Source organism: Lissotriton helveticus, chromosome 1_2 (genome assembly GCF_964261635.1).
Source record: "Lissotriton helveticus chromosome 1_2, aLisHel1.1, whole genome shotgun sequence".
In the NCBI taxonomy this organism is placed as follows: domain Eukaryota; kingdom Metazoa; phylum Chordata; class Amphibia; order Caudata; family Salamandridae; genus Lissotriton; species Lissotriton helveticus.
The window spans coordinates 147,036,443-147,057,457 of NC_136058.1; the positions used below are offsets into that span (position 1 = coordinate 147,036,443).

General features: G+C 44.6%; 1 protein-coding gene across 1 annotated transcript in view; it reads left to right on the forward strand.

Moving 5' to 3' along the window:
• The window catches only part of TTC22 (tetratricopeptide repeat domain 22), a 154,290-nt gene that overhangs the window by 49,993 nt on the left and 83,282 nt on the right, over positions 1-21,015 (forward strand). The window contains exon 2 of the mRNA XM_078670243.1: positions 14,668-14,723. Within this exon, the coding sequence (XP_078526369.1) occupies positions 14,668-14,723 (56 nt within the window). The remainder of the gene's footprint in view (positions 1-14,667; positions 14,724-21,015) is intronic.

Consider the following 21,015-nt stretch of genomic DNA (forward strand, 5'->3'; position numbering starts at 1 on the left):
GAGCTGAGGCCCCTGGGTTTGGCCGACTTCATTTGCTCCCTCTGTCGTCGTCGCCTCGGTCTCTTGCTCGACAGGATGTCACCATCCAGGCGCGCGGGCCGCACGCCTGTCCACAATGCCGACTCCTCTAGCCAGTCCCATGCCTCCTCAGGGGAGTCAAAGAAGCGGGCCCCATCCTTTGTGACCACTCGTAGCCGGGCAGGGAACAGCAGCGAATAAGGGAGCTCCAGGGCTCGGAGTTGACGTTTCACTGCCGTGTAGTTGTTCCTACGCCTCTGTACGAGAGCAGTGTAGTCTGGGAAAAACATAACTGTACTTCCGCCCACCTGTAAAGGGTCCATTTTCCTTGTTTCACGAAGCACCGCGTCCCTGTAGTTGAGTAGTTTGAATATGAAGGGAGGCTGTCTGGCTCCGGCTGTGGCTTCTGCGCCGGGATACGGTGAGCCCGCTCCACCACGAACTGTACAGACAAGGAACCCTGGGGCAGCAGATCTCGCAGCCAGCGTTCTGTGAATTGCTCCGGGTTCCTACCTTCCTCGCCTTCCGGTAGGCCCACCACGCGGATATTGTTACGGCGTGAGCGCCCTTCCGCATCCTCTGCCAGATCTTCCAGTATGTGTACACGGTCTATCAAGTCCTTAGTGCGGCTGTATGATTTTGCGTCACAGGTTGGAGCTCCTTTAAATTTTGGTTGTGTGCAGCCAATTTATCAGCGAGCTTCTGGTGATCTGCGTGAAGTAAAGTGACGTCCGAGGTGACTTTGTCGATTCTGGTCTCCAGAGAGGTCCTAGTATAATCCAGTGCAGCACCAATTCGCTCCACCGCTGCGAGGACAAAGTCCATCTTGGCCGCTAGGGCTGTGGTCGCTGGTTCTGACATCTCTTCCGTAGTTCCCTGCATAGGGTCAAGGCTGGTGGCCCTCAGGAGTCCCTGCTGTGTCTTGGCCCGTATCCGGCCAATCACCAGTTGCTGCGCTGTGGGTATTAGCCGGCCACTCTCTGCGCCTCTGGTGTGTCGTAACTGAAGTACTAGTCCCTGGGGCACGTGTATCGCTTTTGCCAGATCAGCCCACCAGCAGAAGAATAGATCTCGCCTGCCATAAGTAGTGGCGCACTCAGTCCCAGTGGCGTTTGCGCCGCAGGTCAGGGAGAATTAGCCAACATCAAGGCCTCCAGCAGGCAGCGGCACAACAACAGCAGCGTCCTGGTAATTGAAGAGCAAGGCGCTACTACAGTCTCTGTCGGGCAATGCTCGCTTAAGCACCGCCTGCTCGTTCTCAAAACCCCCTCGGTCCAGGGCCGCTCCGGAAGCTTTCGAGCCCAACCGAGTCTCACCACCACTTCCTTGATCACGCTGCCACACCACTGCAAGGTCAGCGGCTCCTCAGGTGTTCCCACCAGGGCCATCTGCTCCTCCCGTCACTCGTCTCCGCTCTGCTGTGCTCCCACAGGCTCCTGCGAGGTCGCCTATATCTGCTCAGAGGACTGTCTCCAGGATAATCCTCAAGTCATTCCGCTCAGAGGGCCAATGCAGTATTACTGGGAATGTACCTCATTGTCCTTCGGGACCCTCAAGCGATTCTAAACCCCCTCTCACAGCGGCCGCCACAGGTCTGGGCAATTTACTCACAGCACTTCCACCCGCTGCACAAGGCCTCCGTATCGGGGCCATAGATGGAGTACCTGTAGCGATTCCTAGCGCCTGTATGAGATGGGCGCAAACAGAAGTGCAATTCCACAGCCACTGCGCCCGTACCCTTGGGTGTTTCAGTTCAAAGACTTTATTGCGGTTGTATATAACAATAAAAGCACATTCATTTTACAACAATTGCAGATCCAAGGTAATTGCAAATGTAAAATAATAATATACATTAAATTTGTTCCTAATAAAATAATGCCATTCTTTAAGAATCATCGTTGTGGGAATACATTTAAAACACTCTATAATAAATGTAAGTTAAGTATGCCAATATAAAAATAGTAAAAATATCCCTCTAATCTACCGATCCCAAGATACATACCACAAGATCGCCTCCACCCAAGCTAAAGTAAAAGCTCCATGAATTGACCTTTTTGCCGATGGTAGAGTTCTAATCTATTTTTAGCAGATTCCTGTGAATTGTCCACATAGAGAACAGAAACTTTGCTACTGCAACCACGTAGACTGGGTCAGTATCTGTCTTTAGGATCCTAAAAAAGACAAGGTAATTCCTAATACCCAGGTTCTTACAAAGTTGAATAATCCATTTCTGCCTAATTCTTTTATATGCCGCACAGAAGAGCATAACATGAACTACAGTTTCCTCCTCCATGAGGCATCCAGGACAAAGACGATTAGGGACTCTCGCCCACCTATTTGTAATTGCATGTAGCGGGAGAGTTCCATATCTGAATTGAAGGAACAGCTTTTTCGCTAATGTGGGTTGTATGGAATCTATCACCTGTTCAAATTCATAATGGGACTTAAAGTCCAAGAACCCATATGTTAGGCTTGATCTAGTTACTGACCGGTAAACTTTCGTTAAATTGTACTCTTTTATTGTATTAGCCAAAGTTTTCTTAGTGATGGCTGGGCAGGATACTTCTGGATTAATCCAGAGGTTCTCCATGCCAATTGCACTAAGAGAGTGTCTTACAAATAATAAAAGAGGAATGCTGCCTGCCCCTAGTGATGCCATTACCGCTTTTAATTCTTCCCTATAGCTAACCAACTCAGGGATGCTCCACAACCTCCGCCAATACAGCAGTGGACGTGTATGCATGGCATCAGCAATTGGAGAAATATTTAGGTCCATCCTTAGCGGCACTAATGGTGTGTTTCTTGGCAGGGTCATGATTTGCCTAGTGAAATTATTTTCAGTTATTCTGAGAGCGTTTGATAATTTATGCCCCCACATTTCTGCCCCATATAGGGAAGCTGACCTGGCTTGGACTTTATATATTTCGAGTGGTGGGCTTATGGTTTTTAAAACACAATTTTTCTGAACTTTTAAGATTCCCCCCTCAGCCTGTGTAAGTTTTAGGTTGGCCTTGGCCATTTGGGGGCCCCACCCCATTTTATCACTCGGTGAGAGACCCAGATAGTCAAAAATGGGTACCCTTTCCAGGGGTCTACCCTCCATCATCGGATGTGGGCAATTCGTGGAATTAGCATTGAAAACCATACATTTAGTTTCATTGATGTTGACCACAAGGTTCCTCTTTTTAGAAAACTGGCTGAATTTATTTAGCACACGCTGCATGCCCATGGCTGACTTTGAGAGCAGCAGGGTGTCACCCGCAAATATAAGTATGGGAAATCTTCGAAAAAGACAGTTTTGGGGAGTCTATGTCCTTGGTTGCGAGAAGGTCTTCTATCAGCCCGTTTAAGAAGAGGGAAAAGAGGGTCGGGCAAGCATGCAACCCTGTCGAACCCCCTTAGCAACAGGAAACGGGGCCGTCAGTTAACCATTCTTGCCATACCTTACTCTGGCGAGCATCCCTTCGTGAAGTCGTTTAAACTGAAAGCATAGGTATGGTGGGATCCCCATAGCCAGCAGAATACTCCATAGCTGGTTACGGTCCACCATATCAAATGCTGATTTCAGGTCCACGAAAGTTAGGTATAGGCTACCCCCTTCCAGAACAACATGCTTCCAGTGGAGTAGCTGGAGCCTAAATAGCTGGTCTATTGTAGACGTTCTGGCCCTAAAGCCAGCTTGTAACGGGGTCAGAATAGCTTGATCGCTAATCCATTCCTGCAGTCGATGTAGTAAAATCCTTGCGTAAATTTTCTGGGACACGTCGATGAGGCTAATAGGCCTATAATTTGCCGGCTCCATAGGTGACCCCTTTTTGTAGATGGGGATAATCTCCGCCCCCGCCCATGTACAGGCCTTCACTCTGTCTTAAGCCCCCAGCACTGGCAATCGCGTGCTGTGTTTTTCCTCCCGTCTCCTCTCCACCACGCACCCGCGGTAGGTACAGGGGACACCACAGCGGGGCACCAGCTCTTCAAACCGTCAGGGGGGCAACGCCACGTGCCTGCAGTTCTCTTCAGTAGCCACCTGGGCCTCGCCGGCCCTCACCATGCCTCAAGCCTCCCTTCGTCTCGCCTCACGGGGCCCTAGGCGGCACCAAGTCCCTTCCAACAGCAACTCCTCAGCTTCCTACAGTGTCCACGCCATGCTGGCACTGGCCCCACACAGCCCGCAGCTCCAGGGTTCGCAGGTAGTGCGCCCGCAGTCTATATCAATTTCCGCTGCTGTTGGACGGGGTGAGAGCTCGCTGCCGCCTCTGCGGTGCTCGATCGCCCTGGAGCCCAAGCGCCAACTCGAGGCTTTGTCCCCGTCGCTCAGTCACCACTGCCCCGCACGAGCGCCCTCATGCACACAGCTGCGCCCCCTCACTTGTTGCTGTGGTCTCGAGGGTCTCCGCAGCAGGACACCAGGACTTCAGGGGCGAGGGAGTGCTTCCGCTGCCAATGCTCACCGATGCCGGGGGCTCCGCCGGCATTTCAGGACAATCAGCTCACAGCATGGCGCCAACATTCAAAATGCCCGCATGCAGGGCGACCGTCACCAGGGCCGCGCGCTTGTCTGCCGCAACACTACTCAACCAGCCGGTCAAACTGCACGACCTAGCACTCTGCGGACTCAGCACACCCTCCGGAATCCAGACTTGGGCATTAACGTCGCAGCCAGCACCGCCAGGAGAATTATTGCGGATAATAGGGGATCAAGGTACGGGAGCACTAGCCAGTTGCGTCCGCCATGTTGCTTGGTCGGCCACGCCCCCCTAATAAATTGGAATTAATGAGAGAAAATGTGTCAGTTCAGATATCCATACAGAGTACCAATCAGAGAATCAGTGCACAAGCATAAAGCCATTGCATTATAGTCTGAAAGCATGCTACTCAAAAATAACAGCAGACATTTTAGGGAAAAATCGAAGAAAGTAACCTTTCATGAAGAAAGGCATCAGAAACTCAAAGATGAGCCTCCGGTCAGAGTGCAGGGGTGGGAATCAGTTGGATTGTTCTGCCTACTCCAGGAACATGCGCTAATATAACCACACAAATTCTATGTGGCAACATAATTTTCTTTCGTATTTGTTTTTCTTTTATTTATATAGTCTAAAAAGCAATGAAATACCGTGTGGCAACATTATTTTCTTCCGCATTTTTCACACACCAATAGAATATCAGTAGACTCCTGGGAACAGGTTCACTCCCCATGCTCTGACAAGAACATAATAGCCTTTCAGACATTAGTCCTTTAAAAGTTACAATGTTGTTTTTTGTGGTCCAAAACTTCTTTCAATGAATCATTCTTTCAGTCGTAAAACAAATGTCTATTCACTAGCTAACACTAGGCTTCTGAAGATGCAACATCTGCAGTAAATTGAAGAAAAACATCTTGCGCAAACAACTATTCAATGTGAAAACAGGCCTTTCTCTGTTAATGCATTATTTTCCGGTTAACATGGCATCAGCATTTAGGCTAACTTAATTCAGCACTTTGTATATGTGCAGGCCTACAACATTTAAGTATGGTTACCTACTACAACTTTTTCATTGTAGCATGTTTTATACTAAACGTAAACGTGCACATATATATATGTGTGTGTTTTCAATAGCAGAAGCAACTCGCTGCAGCACAGGCATGTAGTCACAGTTTGCAAGTACGCTTTATTTACATTCAGCAATAATGCAAGGGTGGACGTGTGATGTCAGGCGTAGCTTTGTAGTTGAAGGGTACCCTTCCAGTACATAAACGATGCTTTCACATATTGTAATACTTTTACCACTTTGTATGAAGGTTGCACGGGAATGCCCACGCACGACCCACGGAACGCCCTCTTGCCCCAAATAGTGCATAACTCTACTTCCTGTTACGTGAGCCAACTTTTCAAAGCAAATCATGATTTCTGTTGGAAAGTAAATCCCAACAGAACACTTTGCCCGGGGTTTGTGCCACTTTTGTGATGCAACCCTGCTGAAAAAAGTTAGTGCATTTCCCCCTAAAACTTTTTGCTTATTTTGTGCCAGCGTATTTTATACTGTGTACAGCCTATCAAACTGACCCACATGTTCACAATGTATTCTCTCCCAGGCTGGGACCTCATAAGTCCATAAACACACAAGTCATTAGTCCCCAGTGCACCAACAAATTATACACACAGATATCTGAAGTAAACATTTCAACCAACTAAGCTTTACTATCAAAGCAATGCATTTCACCCAGATTATCTTTCATTTATTTTTCATTTAAGGAGTCTGAATTATATGCAGTTTTTTTCCACTGTAAGGGCCACTGGAATTATGTAATGAGGAGGACCAAATTATGTAGCAGGGTTGACTAAAGTATGCAGCAATAAAAGGCACATTATGCGGCACATTTTGTGATGGTATAGTTTTATTATTTTGAAATTTTTGCAAATGTTAACACTGGGCAAAGGTTTTACCTGGTTAGTACCAGCGTAACAGCTACATATTGGAATGCGCATTACCTTTACGAATGGCTTTCCACTGAAAGGCGGTTTGTGTTGCTACATGTTTAGCAACTTTGAATCCTTTTGAGCAAGAACGTTTTTTTTGTTAATATTTGAAGATTATGCAGCAGACAATGGATTATGTGGCAAATCCATAATTATGTAGAATATGTAGTAGCTGTAGAAACCCATTCCAGTGGCCCTGCTCATGGTGAATTACTCAAAAGGGAATTGGTAAAAACCACAAATTGGCTGACGCACACATGTATAAAAGAATAACCCTACGCAATATGATAGCACAAGTCAAGACTGGCTGTGCTTAGTCTGATGTGAATTAAAGTCACCATCTGGAGACCATTACGAATTCCAAAAGTAGCAAATTACATCTTTGAAAGGTAAATGTAGGTACATGGAGAGTGGGGAAAACAGCTGGTGAAAGGTAACAAAACAGTAAAGCTTCAGGACAGAAGCCCTACAGAGCCTACCACCGGACATTCAAATTTGTAGTGTTTCAGTGAGTGGATTAATTTACACAAGCAACTCCACCTCTGGCTGTGGAGTCCTGGCAAATGATTGAGTAGCACAGATATAAAGGGTCTTGATTGGGAGGATCTCACAGCCACTTATCGAAAAGAACCATGCTGAATTTAAGTCAAGAATAAACATGATTAATTCAAGATTTTAATTGTTTATTTGAGTTTGGGATCCTCACTTTTTAAATCAGAATATATTTATTAAACATTTCATAAAACAGACAAAAAAATAGAACCTTTACATTGGGGCAAAGAGGGCACTTGGTCTATAAATAAAACTGTATTCACAAGTTGTCTGTAAGTTAAAGGTCAGTAAAATGATTAAATAATATTTTGTGATTGTATTTTGCCACATCTCTACCTCCTCCTCCTCCTTTGTAGTCAAGAGCACACTTCCGATGGTTTTTATGCACTGAAAAGAAAGGTAAAGTTTAAACAGGGACTGCATTGCTGTCTCTGTTTGGACATGGTTACAATGATCTCTTACCTCACAGTGGCAGTCTACAGGTGTTGGGTGGGGCAACAAATTGATCTGCTCTTTAGGAGTAAAACTTGGCTTTGAGTTGGCAAACGCGTGGTGATCAATAGCTACTAAATTTCCCAGGTTCGCGCAAGATGAGCTGCTCCAGTCGAGATATTTTTTAATTCTGGGACTTGTTGTCTTGTTTTTATAATGGCATAAACAAGACTACAAGCCCCTAAATTCCATGAAGAACTGGGCATGGAGCAACTCATAATTCATGGACCTTGGAATGTGCAATGCCTTGAAGTCTAAATAAAAGGGCAGAAGGTTTACGGCAGGAGTGATCTTCATGAGTTCTACCTCATTGTTTTACCCACGGATTAGTCACAAGTATTAGGGGCAGGTGAGAAGATCAAAAGCAGGGCCATCATAGGTAGCACTTTAGTCTGCTAATGACCCTGTTAAGCTATGATGGCCTTGCTATCCCTGGAGGTGCTCTGAAGATTTTGTTTGTCCCCCTCACCCCAACCTTGCCCTCTGTGCAACATTAAAAGCGTTGCAAAATTCATACTCTTCATGCAAAAGCCAAATCACGTATAACCGGACAATCTATGAATACATTTCATAGTTTTTCCAAGAAATAGGTGAGCGTTGCTTTAAGAAAACTTTGCACAAATGTAGTCCCCTTTACACATTTTTCAAAGTTTTTGCAAAAAATACAAGAGGTCTGCTAGAAAAAAAAGTCAGCACATCCAGAGGGCTCAAACGATGATAAGTACCATTGCAGGGATTGGACAGAGCAGAAGAGTGGATGTGGCAAGGGATGGGCTTGCTTGATGCGGGGGAGGAGGAGGAGGCGCTTCTGAAAGGACTTGGGGTCAAGGGAAGGTATAAATATGATAAAGACAAGATGAATCTCTTAGCATTAGCCTTTAAGAAATATACTTGAACTGCTCCAGAGGAATTTTCAAGAAATACCAATATGGTGCTTTTCTGTTTACATTCTTTTTGCAGTGGTGCATTGAACTACTGTAGGGCCAGGAGGAAGGAAGGAAGGACATGGGATATGTACCTAATGTTGTTGGCACAGATGGACATGGCAAAAGGGAGGGAAGAATGGACATAAATCACTGTTACGTTCAAGGGGCACCTCATAATGCCCTGCAAGGGTGTTCTAATAATATTTTGGTATCTTAGTGTTGCAACTAGAAGGGGCAGGGGGGGCACTAAGCATTTTTTTAATGTACTGTTAGCGTACAAGCCCCCAGAAACATTATTAAAAAATCACAGTTGGATCATTGAAACCATGACCCAAGTAAAGCTTACCATATTTTTTGAAAGCACTCTGCAGACATATACTCTTCAGCTGGAGGGTAGGGCCCCCTTGTGGTTGGTTGTATGGTTGCATTTTGTGGTCTGAACCGCTGTAAAGAAATACCTCAAAGACATGTTTTATGTCTTTTTTTAAATAATGCTGCAAAAATATTTTGTGACACTCACTAATATTAAACATTGCAATGTGTGAATATATTAAATATAAATGTGATTGTAGTTATTGGCGACTTTTTGACAAAGCCAATAGGTCTATTTTATGATGTGCTGACTTCTTGATGAAACCAAACGGCTTTCAAGCCCTTTGGCAAAGCCAATTGGTCTGCTTTACTTAAAATGGCACCATTTATATTGTTGCATGACATAGTTAGCCGTGCGCGGGGCCTTTGGCTCAGGGCCTGGCAATGGCCAGGCCCTTCACCCAAACCTAAGGGGGTGGGTGCCCGCAGGGCATTTGGTGCAGAGCCTGCCCTAAAGCCAGACCAGGCCCTGTGCTTACCGCACGCCATGCACAACAATGTGTATCCTACTTTACGTTAAAAAAAATTGAAATACACTGAACAAAACAAAGGTTAAAGTGATGCTATAGTTACGAATTTGTAATAAAATTCACTGAATAAAGCCCAAATGTTAAAGGGATCTTCTAGTTAGGTGTAAATGTCATTTAAAACACACCATTTTTAAACAAACAAAATACTTGAAATTCACCAGTTATAGTTATCTCAAATAACTGTTAATTGTGCCCTGAAGTAACTATAACTCACATCACAGAAGACATGTTGTATGACATCATTGATAGTGCCACTGCAACCTCTGAAATGACATCATTAATGACAACACTGTGCTATAATGTCCCTTTAACCTTTGTTTTTTTTCTGTGAATATATACAATGCTTCCTTCCTCACAAGGAATTTACCTCAGTCCTCTTCATCCATTGGTCTGCTGTAGTGTCATTCACCTTCTGTTACTGCCCACCACAGCATACCACATGCGGACTGTAACTGATGGCCTGCTGTTCTTGTGCGCATCCATACAATAAGAAGTCCCCTTCAGTGCCAGGGATAACTGGTGCAATGTGCGCTTTTACATAAAAGTATATACATTTTGTTTTTAGACAGTGCTGGTTTTAATACAGTGCTGGTTTAAATACAGTGCATCCCTTCGTATAAATACGAGTCACAAACTAAATATTAATCAGCAAAGCCAAAATGTCAGCACCCATTGCAAGACCTGTTGACTTTGCTAATGCTTGTTCAATGCTGTAATCAAAAAAAGGAAATACTAATGAAAAGGTTGCACCATTTTCAGGCCATTTAAATGTAGTGGGGTTAGAAGAATGAGAATTACTTCCAGCAGCATGTGAGCAGTCTTAATGTTGAATATGATCATGTCAAACTGCTTCTTAAGTGTGTGGGCCACCGCTAATGTGAAAATGTAGGTACGCAGATGCCAAAAGGTTCTCAGGTGCCTGGGGAAGAAATCTATGGTGCAGGCCCAGGGAACAATGGAGATAGCACAATATTCGATTTGTCTTCTTTCTGCCACAGTTGGAGATGTATATTTTACATTAATAGTAACTGCTCCTCTCACTTTACATTCTGTTGCATCCTCCAATCTTTACTGGCCGGCATCATTCTTGAATTCTGAATGCCTTACAACACACAAAATGGTTATTTTCAAAATGCCCAAACCAAAGGCAAATTTGCTTTTTGAAGATGTTGAATATAACGCCTGTGAGCAAGCCAGTGCATTAACTGGGCTAGGTCCATCTGGGGCTCAGATTCGACAGTAATTAAAAAACAAGTTTGAAACTGATCCCTCGGTCTCTATGTTCATGTCTTTAACTTTACTGACTAAGGGCTAGATGTAGGTAACTGGGAAATACCGATTCCTAAATACCGAATTTTACCAATTCGGTATTTAGGAATCGTTTTTTCAGATGTAGGTGAGAATTCGGTAAAAAATACCGAATTCTTAATATTCGTTATTACAGAATCTGTAATTGAGATTCGGTAATAACGAATACCTACCCATTCATTTCTATGGGCTTGGAAGCCCATAGGAATGAATGTGGAGACATTCTGTATTACCAATTCGGTATTGGAGGTATTTCAAGGTCTGTTGCACCCCTGAAATGTGCATGTGTGCACATGTGGCACACATGCATGCCCTAAGGGCATGGATGTGTGCCACATGGCACACTTCAAAAAGCAAAAAAGTGCTTTTTGAACGGAAATCGCTATTTACCACCAACTTGGAGTTGGTGGTAAATAGCGATTCCTTAAGGCTGAGGTGCACTGCTTTAAGTGCTACCTACAATGCATTTAAGGAATCGGATGAAAAAAAGAATTATTTAAAGTAAAAGCGCGACGTTTCAGTGCTTTAATAAAATGCATTTGTTAAGGCGCACAACACTTGCTAAAAAAAGGCCGTTGCGGGATAGCATGTCCTGCCTGCAAAGGTATGTCATTTGAAGAAAACAAGCTGCACCCAGCTCTGGACGCCCGCCTTCGCGGGTCACTCTGGGCTTCTCTCTCTGCTGTACAGTTCCTGCACTCGCAGCAGTCACAACACAAAGCGTGGGAATAGGCTCCTTACGATGCCTTTGATGGGTGTGGAAATCGGGCGGCAGCTCCCTGCCCTGCTGTCCCTGCCTGCCTGGCACCACTGTCGCCTCCGCTGTTCACAGCGTGGCACCACTCAACTCAGCCCTGGAGGTCCCTGCCTCAACCGCCCCAGTTGCCAATCACCCCTACTGCGGCCGTTGCCTCGAGGTTGCAACGCGGACAGCCGCAAAGACCACGAAAAGGGAGGGACGGCATTCCTCTCCTCTATCAAAGGCCCAGCGAGCACAGCCCAGATGTCGGAATGTGATCAAGATTGTCCCCATTGTAAATGCATGCCATCAATACAGTCAGAGTTAGTAACAAGTAAAATAACTTCACTACGCCGCACCTTCTCTGTTGCGCAACCCGTGGGTTAAGAGCCACCCGGCCTCTACCACGTCACGTCGCGCTCTGGTTCGCTGCGGTCCCGTGACCACACGCGCATAGTCTCATCTCCTCGGATTCCTGTGCGCGCTCTTATCAGCCGTGGTGGTCGCTCTGACTGCGACAGACTCCCTCCCGCGAATAGAGGCTGCCCGAGGAGATTACCTGCCGAGAGAGGCTGCCAAGTTACACCCGGGCAGCGCTGAGGTCTTCGCTCCTTCCACAGCCCGAGTGAGTGGGTGTACGATCACCGCGAGGAGTCCGACAGACCCAGTGAGTGGGGGGGAGCGCCGGCCTGGACGTGCGCGTCCACAGACACCAATCGGCGCGCGTGCCCGAACCCTATCTCAGATTCCCAGGAGACGGGCAACTATAGTTGTCGAGCTGGACAATGCTTCGCATTGTTCTCCAGCTCGACCTAAAAAGGATGCATTGTATTGTTTTTAATACAACACATCCCTGTGTTTTGAGAATGACACAGCACGGCGCACCTAAATGACTTGCGGTGCCGTGCTGCATCATTTTCTTGTAGATGAAGCCCTAAGGACCTGATTCACAAAGGGCCTCTGCACTCACGACGCAGGCCCCGCAGGCAGGGGGAGTGTCCACACTCGGGGCGGAATCCCCACAATGAGAATTCTCATTGCATAGATTTTGCCCTGAGTGCGGAGAGTCCCCTACGACTGCAGGGGCCCTGTGAATTAGACCCTAATTGATTTTTCATCAATGACTGAAAAAACGCTTGAGGTATTCAATATCATCTATGCAATCTCAGTTCATATTTCTCGTTTTACATCATCTTGCTTTACCTAGAAGTATTTTCTTTTACTTTAGTTCCTTTTTCATGCAACATATGACTCTTGGAATGTGCATACTCTGAGATCAGTCTCCTACAGGTGAATGAGTGACTTTATGTTATGGGTGGGTGTTTGACAGGACATGATGGAGAGCTCAGATGCTGAGGCAGAAGACAAATTGAATTTCTCACTGTGCCTGTCGTTGGGTCATAAATGTGTGCTGAAGCACAAAGGGATGGTCGCCTAAGTGCAAGTAGTAAATGTGGGAAAGTGTGAGATATACAGGTGGGAATTCCAGAAAGATATGGGGACAAAAAGGGCGGAAGTGGCTAACAGAGTGGGGGGAAGCAGAGGAAAGTGATGCGTATGGGAGAAAAGGAGTGATTGAGACACTAGGATAACTATTACCTCTTCCTTACACCTTAATACAGTATAATTGACAATCTCATATTTTCAGAATTTAAAAACATTTTTAATTCTAATTAGTCACAATAAAATTATTGTTATTCATTTACCTGATATTGCTAACAAGCAATGGCAAGTCCAATAGGTGCGGTTTGTTTCAAAATGCCCAAACCAATGGGAGATTCGCTTTCGCTGGATATAACGCCTCTGAACACTGGTCCACAACCCTTTAAATGGTTTTCAGTGTACCTGTGTGATTTACCTGTATTTCATAAAACAAACTAGGGTCGCATTCATTCCCATTTCCATCTGAGGAACGAAGCAGTGAGTGCAGTTTGTTTTCAATGAGCACAAGTGATTTTTTTTCAGACCATTCAACATATTATTTGAACTGCACTGGTGAAACAATGAGGGAATCCATTTTTAACTAATTTGCAGTGCGTGTGAGAATATTTAAGAATGGAACTGCAGCCCATATTACGAAAGATTCTTGCCAAAAGACAACAATGCCTGAAATGGATCATGGCACGCCATAAAACCGTATGCGACACATACATATATCATTGTAGGTATACCGTCCAGTGTTTCACAAAAATAAATCGATCTATAGATACACTTTATAAACTTTTTTCCTCAGAAAGACTAGTTCAGCAAACTTATTTTGCACTCTCTTTGCGTGTGCTGTAATTAGAATGGAACAAACTGATTTTGCCTCAAACGTAGTCCCACTTTACACTTTTGAAAGTTTGCTGTCTCTGTTTCTCATTTTGCAAACTCAGCAAAAATAGTGTGAATTCGGTTTTCTCCATGTTCTGCCCCGCTGTACGTGCCATTTGCTCCATCCTCAATCATATACACAGAGATGTTGTGAAATAGTGCAAATGGATATGATTATTTTAATTGCAAAGTACATTGTTGAATACCACAAGAAAATAAAAATAAATAAAAGGAAATCTAAAATAACTGAAAAAACAGAAAACATATATGCCCCTACAGACACAAATATTAGTTTCTCCTCATTATATCCAATGCATACTTAAGTTTTTGAGTCACTGAATTCTTATTTCTTGCTATATTAGTCTAGGGTGTTATGTCATGTTATAGATACTGCTAAACCAGGAGGTGGCTTGGCACTACGGTGCTGTCTAGGTGTCCAGGAAGTAGATGGCTTAGTTGTGAAGGGTTAACTTTGAAGGTCCATGCCTCATCTCTGCTTAGATTCATTGGTAATCCACTGAAGATCACGTCTAAAGACCAGGCTATGCTTCAGCGCCAACTATTGTTTCACTGCTGTTGTCCGACCTTTCCTTTTGGAGTTTAGTTTACCCAACAGCGCCAAGAGCCCCCAGGGAGGATATTCCTCTTCATAGTGCAACAAAACTGTGCAATGATGAAACTGTATCATTTGTTTGGTGAATATAACACAAATGTTTAGCACATAAACATACAGTGGTTCTTTGCCAAATCCTTTTTACAAATCTGCTCGTGGGTAGAAAAAGTGCTTTGACTAAGGCCACCGATTGCTTGAAGCGGAGGCACGTGTATTAGGGTGAATACGGCATACTTTTCAGGATCTAAGAAAGTACAGTGTCATTTCAATTTCGGACTATATTTTATACATCTGTATAAAATAAATATTTAGACTTTTGTATTAAATGTCCATTTCCATATTTCAGATTCCTGTGGAAGAAAAAAGAAGCTGGTATTTCACTATGGTGACCATGTACATCAGGTAAGGTTCCGATCTCATTCACTTTAATAGCTTATTCCAGTAGGTTATTTTCCTACAAACATAAGCAAAGTTCTTATATCACTGCAAATAGTATTTACAGTGGTTCATAGTCTCAGAGCTTCGAGCACACGTAAAATTATTACTTTTTATATCAAGAAGTTATATATATATGAATATGTGTAGCTCAAACGTAGCAGAGAAGCAAGAAAGCGCTGTACATTTATGAGAGTGGGCAACAATTGACCTCCATGCAGAGGTCAAACGTGGGGTCTTGTGCTTGAGACAAGAGGATCCGGGGATGACTGCACAGATACCCTCCCTTGTAAGCACTGTGGTTCAACTCCTTTCTGAAAGGGAAGAACAAGTCTGATTTAGGACGCGGCACCATTTCACATCCAGAGTTTTTTGACACGAGTTTTGTTTTGATTTGGCTCTGCGTGTTCTTTTGGCCATCATAGATGGTTATACGTTCAGCCATGTAGAATGGGGAATTGGAAGTTACTGGCAAAGGCATTTCCATCTACAGGTGAAGTAGGCAGTCATCTGTGGCGCCTTGTTTTTGGTGTCTCTCTTGTACAGATTAAACAGATGGCAAGCCCAAAATGCAGCTTGGAAAGACACTGGCCATTGCCAGTCGATGATACAGCATTTCTTGAACCTAATGCGTGTATGTAAGGGGACCTATAGTAATTCTGTCAGGGAGGGGATAATGTGGTTGAGAAGAAAGACAGTATGCATGGCACTTCTTCGTAGAGACAGATGGAAGTGGTAGATGCTGGTGACCAGGGCGTTGAACCTCTACAGATACAAGAAGACCAAGATTTATGCTGTAATTATGAAGAATACTTCAGGAAGGCAAAATTATATTTTGCTCAGGAGAGAAAGCTTGTGCCATGCTGTCTGGGCTTTCCTTTGTCAAAGTGAACTCTAAAGGATAACCCCACCATCCACTCCAATCCCTTTTAATCCGTTCCACTCAAATCCACTCCAGTCCACTCGAAACCACTCCACTTTAATTCACATCTGTCCACTCCAGTACATTCCAATCCACACCACTGTAATCCTTTCCACTTCACTCAAATCCTTCCACTCTAGGAGACTCCACTATATGACACTCCACTATGCAACACTCCATCATATGACACTCCACTCTACGACACTCTACTCCACTCCGCGCCACTCTACGACACCCTGCGCCACTCCACTCAGACACTCCACTCTGCCACATTCTGTGCCACTCAACACCACTCCACACTATGGCCCTCTAGTCCATGCTGTGACACTTTCTCTCCACTCTATAACACTCCACGCCACAACACTCCACGCCACTACATTTTCGTCATTCGGAACAGCAGCCAAACTCGTGTACAACATGGCTAAAAGACATCGGGAGAGCCAATCGGATTTCTTGGGAGGCTGGTGGAGGGCTGCTCTGAAATCTGTCTTGGAACACACACTAACTCCAAACCTTGATATTAACAATTTGCTGAGTTCCTTCGGCGAGAGAAAAGGGTGGGAAGTAAAAAGGCAGGAGCGATCACAGGTCTATTTATGTGTTGTATTAGTTTAGTCCATTTTATCCGATTTCTGCTTCATAATTCAAGTGATCTTCGATAAGTAAAATTATCGTGTTGTGCTTTGGTCAGTAATGACAATACAGAATACAAAATGTGCCTTTTTTTCATTTAATTTCTTACAGTTAGATACATTTCACTTAAAATAAACTATTTTCCCTAATTTACAAAAGTTTTATCAAAATGTGGTAAGGCATGATTGAGCTAGATTCCCCGAGCTTGCTCTTCTGCCGCTTACCCTAAAGATGTCTTAACACGATGTTCATTTCTACTGTAAAGTGCTGACTCATTAAAAAGAGCCGATTATATCATCAACCAATGCGTGATTCAGCAAATAAAAAGCTATTAAAATAAAGCACTTGCTACTGGCATTCTTTTTGCTAAAAGTCAAATTCATGGTACTTTCTTTTTCATCAAACTCGGAAGGATAAAGAGCTGATTCTGCCCAGTTTTGATCTCGAATTGTGACCTGCGGGTCACGCACAGATGTCAGTATCATGGTGCACTACAATATATGTCACAATTGTTAAGACATTACGTCCGTGAAAAGTTGGGCTGGACTGGCCCTAGCGGGCACCGGGCAATCCCCCGGTGGGCCGCACGGGTGGGGGCCGATGTTGGGCCCCTGGGGGCCGTTTTTGTTACAGGGCCGTTTTTCCAACATGCTGCAAAATCGGCCCTGTAACAAAACCGGCCAAAAACCGGCCCTTGCAAAGAGTTCGGCGGCACCCCTAACCCCCCTGGGGCAAGGGGGGCGGCCGAGCACTTTGCCAGGGCTGGTTTTGGTTCTCCGGCCCTGGTGAAAAGCAACACAAAGTGACGCAAGGGGGTACAAAATAACACATGCTATTTACTATCCAATGGCGACTTGTAGGGAACTTAGACATTGGGGAGGGGGGGGAGCGGTTAGGAAAAAAAAAGAAAAGAAATTAGAAAATGTACTTGCTGGTCACCATCACCAGCCGCTGCCCTTTCAGATACAGGAACCAAGAAGCTCCCAGACTCCCCTGACCAATTACGACGCTGCTTTACAGCGTTGTAAGTGATCTGAATGCTATGGTTTGGCGCTCAGAGAGGGACTGGGAGCCTGTGCTGTGCAATACAGTTGGTGAAGAACATGCAAACAGCCACGGCCGGCAGTGGGAGTACCTGCAGGGCGGTGACGTGGGGAGGGGAAGGGGCAGGGAGAGGGGTAGTAATGTATGGATTATGGAGTTTTACAGGTTAGTAAACATTTAAATAATTAATAATGTTGCGCGCACTGCATCGCATTTGGGGATGCAGTGCACTCAATGAAGCTAGTTTTATTTATTTAAATGTTTACTTACCTGGGATCCATACATTACTACCTCCCACCCTGCCCATCCCCGCGTCACCGCCCTGCAGGCACTCCCACTACCGGCCGTGGCTGCATGCAAAGTGCGCATGACGGTTTGGCCGTCACGAGACGGACGACCATATTGACCAAACCGTCATGCCACTTATTATATGATAATAGCGTCCTGTTATTATCATTTTATTTATCCTTTGCACTGCTTTCAAGCCGTGGGGCAACACTCCTTCACCTTATCGGATGGCCGCCGCTGTTACTATCCAGTGCAATAGGTGTTTTGCTCTAAAAACTTGCCCTTTTCTCAACACAACAAATGCTCTGCACCTCATTGAGTTACGGGTGTATCACTGGAGTCCAAATATTGTATTTATTTAATTGATTTATTTTAAACGTTTTGACCAATTAAGGCAGGAACTCGTTCATTAGGATTGTTTTTACTTCATGTTTGAAAGCAGCAGTGTAGGGGATTCTGCGAATTTCTGGTGGGAGAGGCCCATATCTTAGGAACTGCGCCAAAGAAGGCTCGCAGCCTCATTTTCTCTTTGCAAAAGGTCTGAGGTTTCAGTAGTAGAGAATTTGCACTTCTTGTGTGTCTGCCTTCTCCTGATAATTCCAGTTTTTGAGCCAGGTAACCAGGGGTTCACATACGTTTTGATGCAAAGCTTAATCTTGGCCTAACGGCTAGGTCAGTCGACCTTGAATCTGGGGAACTGGGTTTGAGTCTCGGTAATGACGCTGAACATCCTGTGATTCTGGGCACATTACTTAATCTCCCCGTGCCTAACAAAAAAGAATGTGTCCTCATGTAACTCCACTGGTACTATGTAAAGTGCTCTGATACCCGATTCGGGTCAAGTTCGTGTTATATAACACTCTGTTAAAAAAAATTTAAAAATTGCCAGACCAAGCTTTTCGCCAAAAACTACCACCTACTTAAAGTAGGTCTGGATCAGTCTTGGACAGAAAATAAGCCTGGGCACCAAGATAAAAATGTCCCTCATCATTGAATTACATAGTTAAAAATGTGGCTTATGTTTGAAAATTAGGGCCGTTTTGAACTTGCAAGTAGTGCTTAATTTGAGCCAGTGATTGCAGGTGGGGCCAACTAGCATTCTTTTTTTGGGGGGATCAGCACTCACTTTTTCTTAACAGACTTATCCAGAAAAAGAGAGAGAAAGAAACACAAATAGGGGAAAGAAGGAGGAAGAGAAAGATGGCAAAACAGTGACAAAGGGAGAACTATGGGATGGAAAATTACCTGCAAGAATGAGATTAAGAGGAATGGGGTGTCTAGGGGTGGATTGAAGAGGCATGAGGTGGGACCAAGACTATGCAGCCAGGGTATTTGGCAGCCGAACGTTCGACAGTGCTGATCGTGGGCTTCTGAGCACAACTTTGGGCGCCAGCACACATTGGTATACAAATTAAGCACTGTTTGTAAGGACACGCTGAAGACTGCCTGGGTTTGGAGCTTGCTGCAGGCAATGTTTGTTTTAATGTCAGGAAAATCAACAGTAAAAGCGGGCTCAGCATCGCATAAAACAGGCCACAAAAAGCCAAATAATACGCTCCAAACATTGGCAGGTGAGACCAGCCCGAGGTTTAAACAACGAGAAAAGGCTTGGTCGATGGACATACAGTAGGAAGATTCATCCGGTTCTCACTTCTCCACCTCTTGAGTAGTTACATTCTTGTGTACACCGATTCTCCTTTTGCCCCAAAAATGAGTCACCTAAAAGAATTATAATCAACCAAAATGACCAGACAACACAGAAAAGTTGGTTGTTGTGTCTAAGCACTGTGAATAACAGGTGTTACTATTAATTGAATTAATTCAGGATTTGCAACGATGAAGAGATGGAAGGCTGCGTTGGCAGTGCTGAGGTTTCACCTCTTCACTGACAGATCACAGAGTTTAGCGTTAAACTCCCCGGGTCAGCCCGCCAGCAACCTAAGGAACTAGCCTCCAGGTCTCTTAGGAGAGAGGATTTCGTCTTGATATGAGTACTGTCTACTGCCAGACATAGAGGCTAACAAAAGGATACTAGTTTTCCTGCAAGGTATCCTTGACTCACCGTTGACCTCAGATTTCAGTGTCCTCCAAAATTGAGTTTTACTGGAAGTCTGTTTCCAGCCCAACAGGTTGTCTGAGGCCATGAAATGTACAAATGCCTGGCAAGAGTGAAATTTGGCACAGGATCAAATTCGCAATATTGGGTAATACTTATTTCAGGCTGCGAGCCAAGCATCGGGGTGTGATATTCACTGATGCAGTTTGTGCATATTAAACATGCATTTGTCACTATGTAGCAGCTGGCTGTAACCACTGTAAAAACGGAAGTTTTTGTTTTTTAGATAAACAGATTTTTATAGATTTTTGCATAGAAGGAACAACAGGACACACAAGTAGCTTGCCGGAGATGATTATACAGTGTTTGATCTAGGCATGGGCTACCAAATGACACAATACAGTAGTACAAAACGACAGCAACATCATTGTCTCCAGACGGGCCCATAGGCTAACTGACCCAGCCACTTGCCTCGGAAACTACCATATTGAAGGAGACCAACCCTGGTCTCGTAGACCGTTTTGGTTCTTGTTGGGCACACCAGTCCACCCCCCCCCTGCACCACTGCAAGGGGTGGGAGATTTCCAGCGAGCGGCAATATCGCGCAAGGCAACCATAAGAGCCATAGCCAAGAAGGACCGATCAGGCACGGATGTATGACGTTACAACGCACACTTTTACAACGCATACCTTTACAATGCATTTTTTACAACGCAACATCCATTACAACGCATTCCATTACAACGCATGCCATTACAACGAAATTTTAAAAACGACATTTACAACGCATTCCATCACAACGCATAATACCTTTACAACGCATACCATTACAACGCATAACATTACATTGCATGTTTGGTAAGTATTGGATAGTGTAGGGGTAAAAAATACTATTCTAACTCCACGGGGTGCAACAGTAGGGTAAGTGTTGGATAGTGTAGGGGTAGAAATTTCTATTCTAACTCCTGGGGGGCAACAGTAGGGTAAGTGTTGGATAGTGTAGAGGTAAAAATTACTATTCTAACTCCAGGGGGTGGAACAGTAGGGTAAGTGTTGGATGGTAATTTTATGCGTTGTAATGGTATGCGTTGTAATGACTGAGTTGTAATGACATGCGTTGTAGTGGTGTACGTTGTAGTGTCATGCGTTGTAATGGTTGCGTTGTACTTGCATGCGTTGTAATGGATGTTGCGTTGTAAAAGTTTCGTTGTAATGGTAGTGCGTTGTAAAAGTTACGTTGTAAAGTTGTTTCCCATCAGGCACAGTGCCCCCAACGCTATCGAGGATCCACAGCAGAAGTGTGACCTCCCACCCCA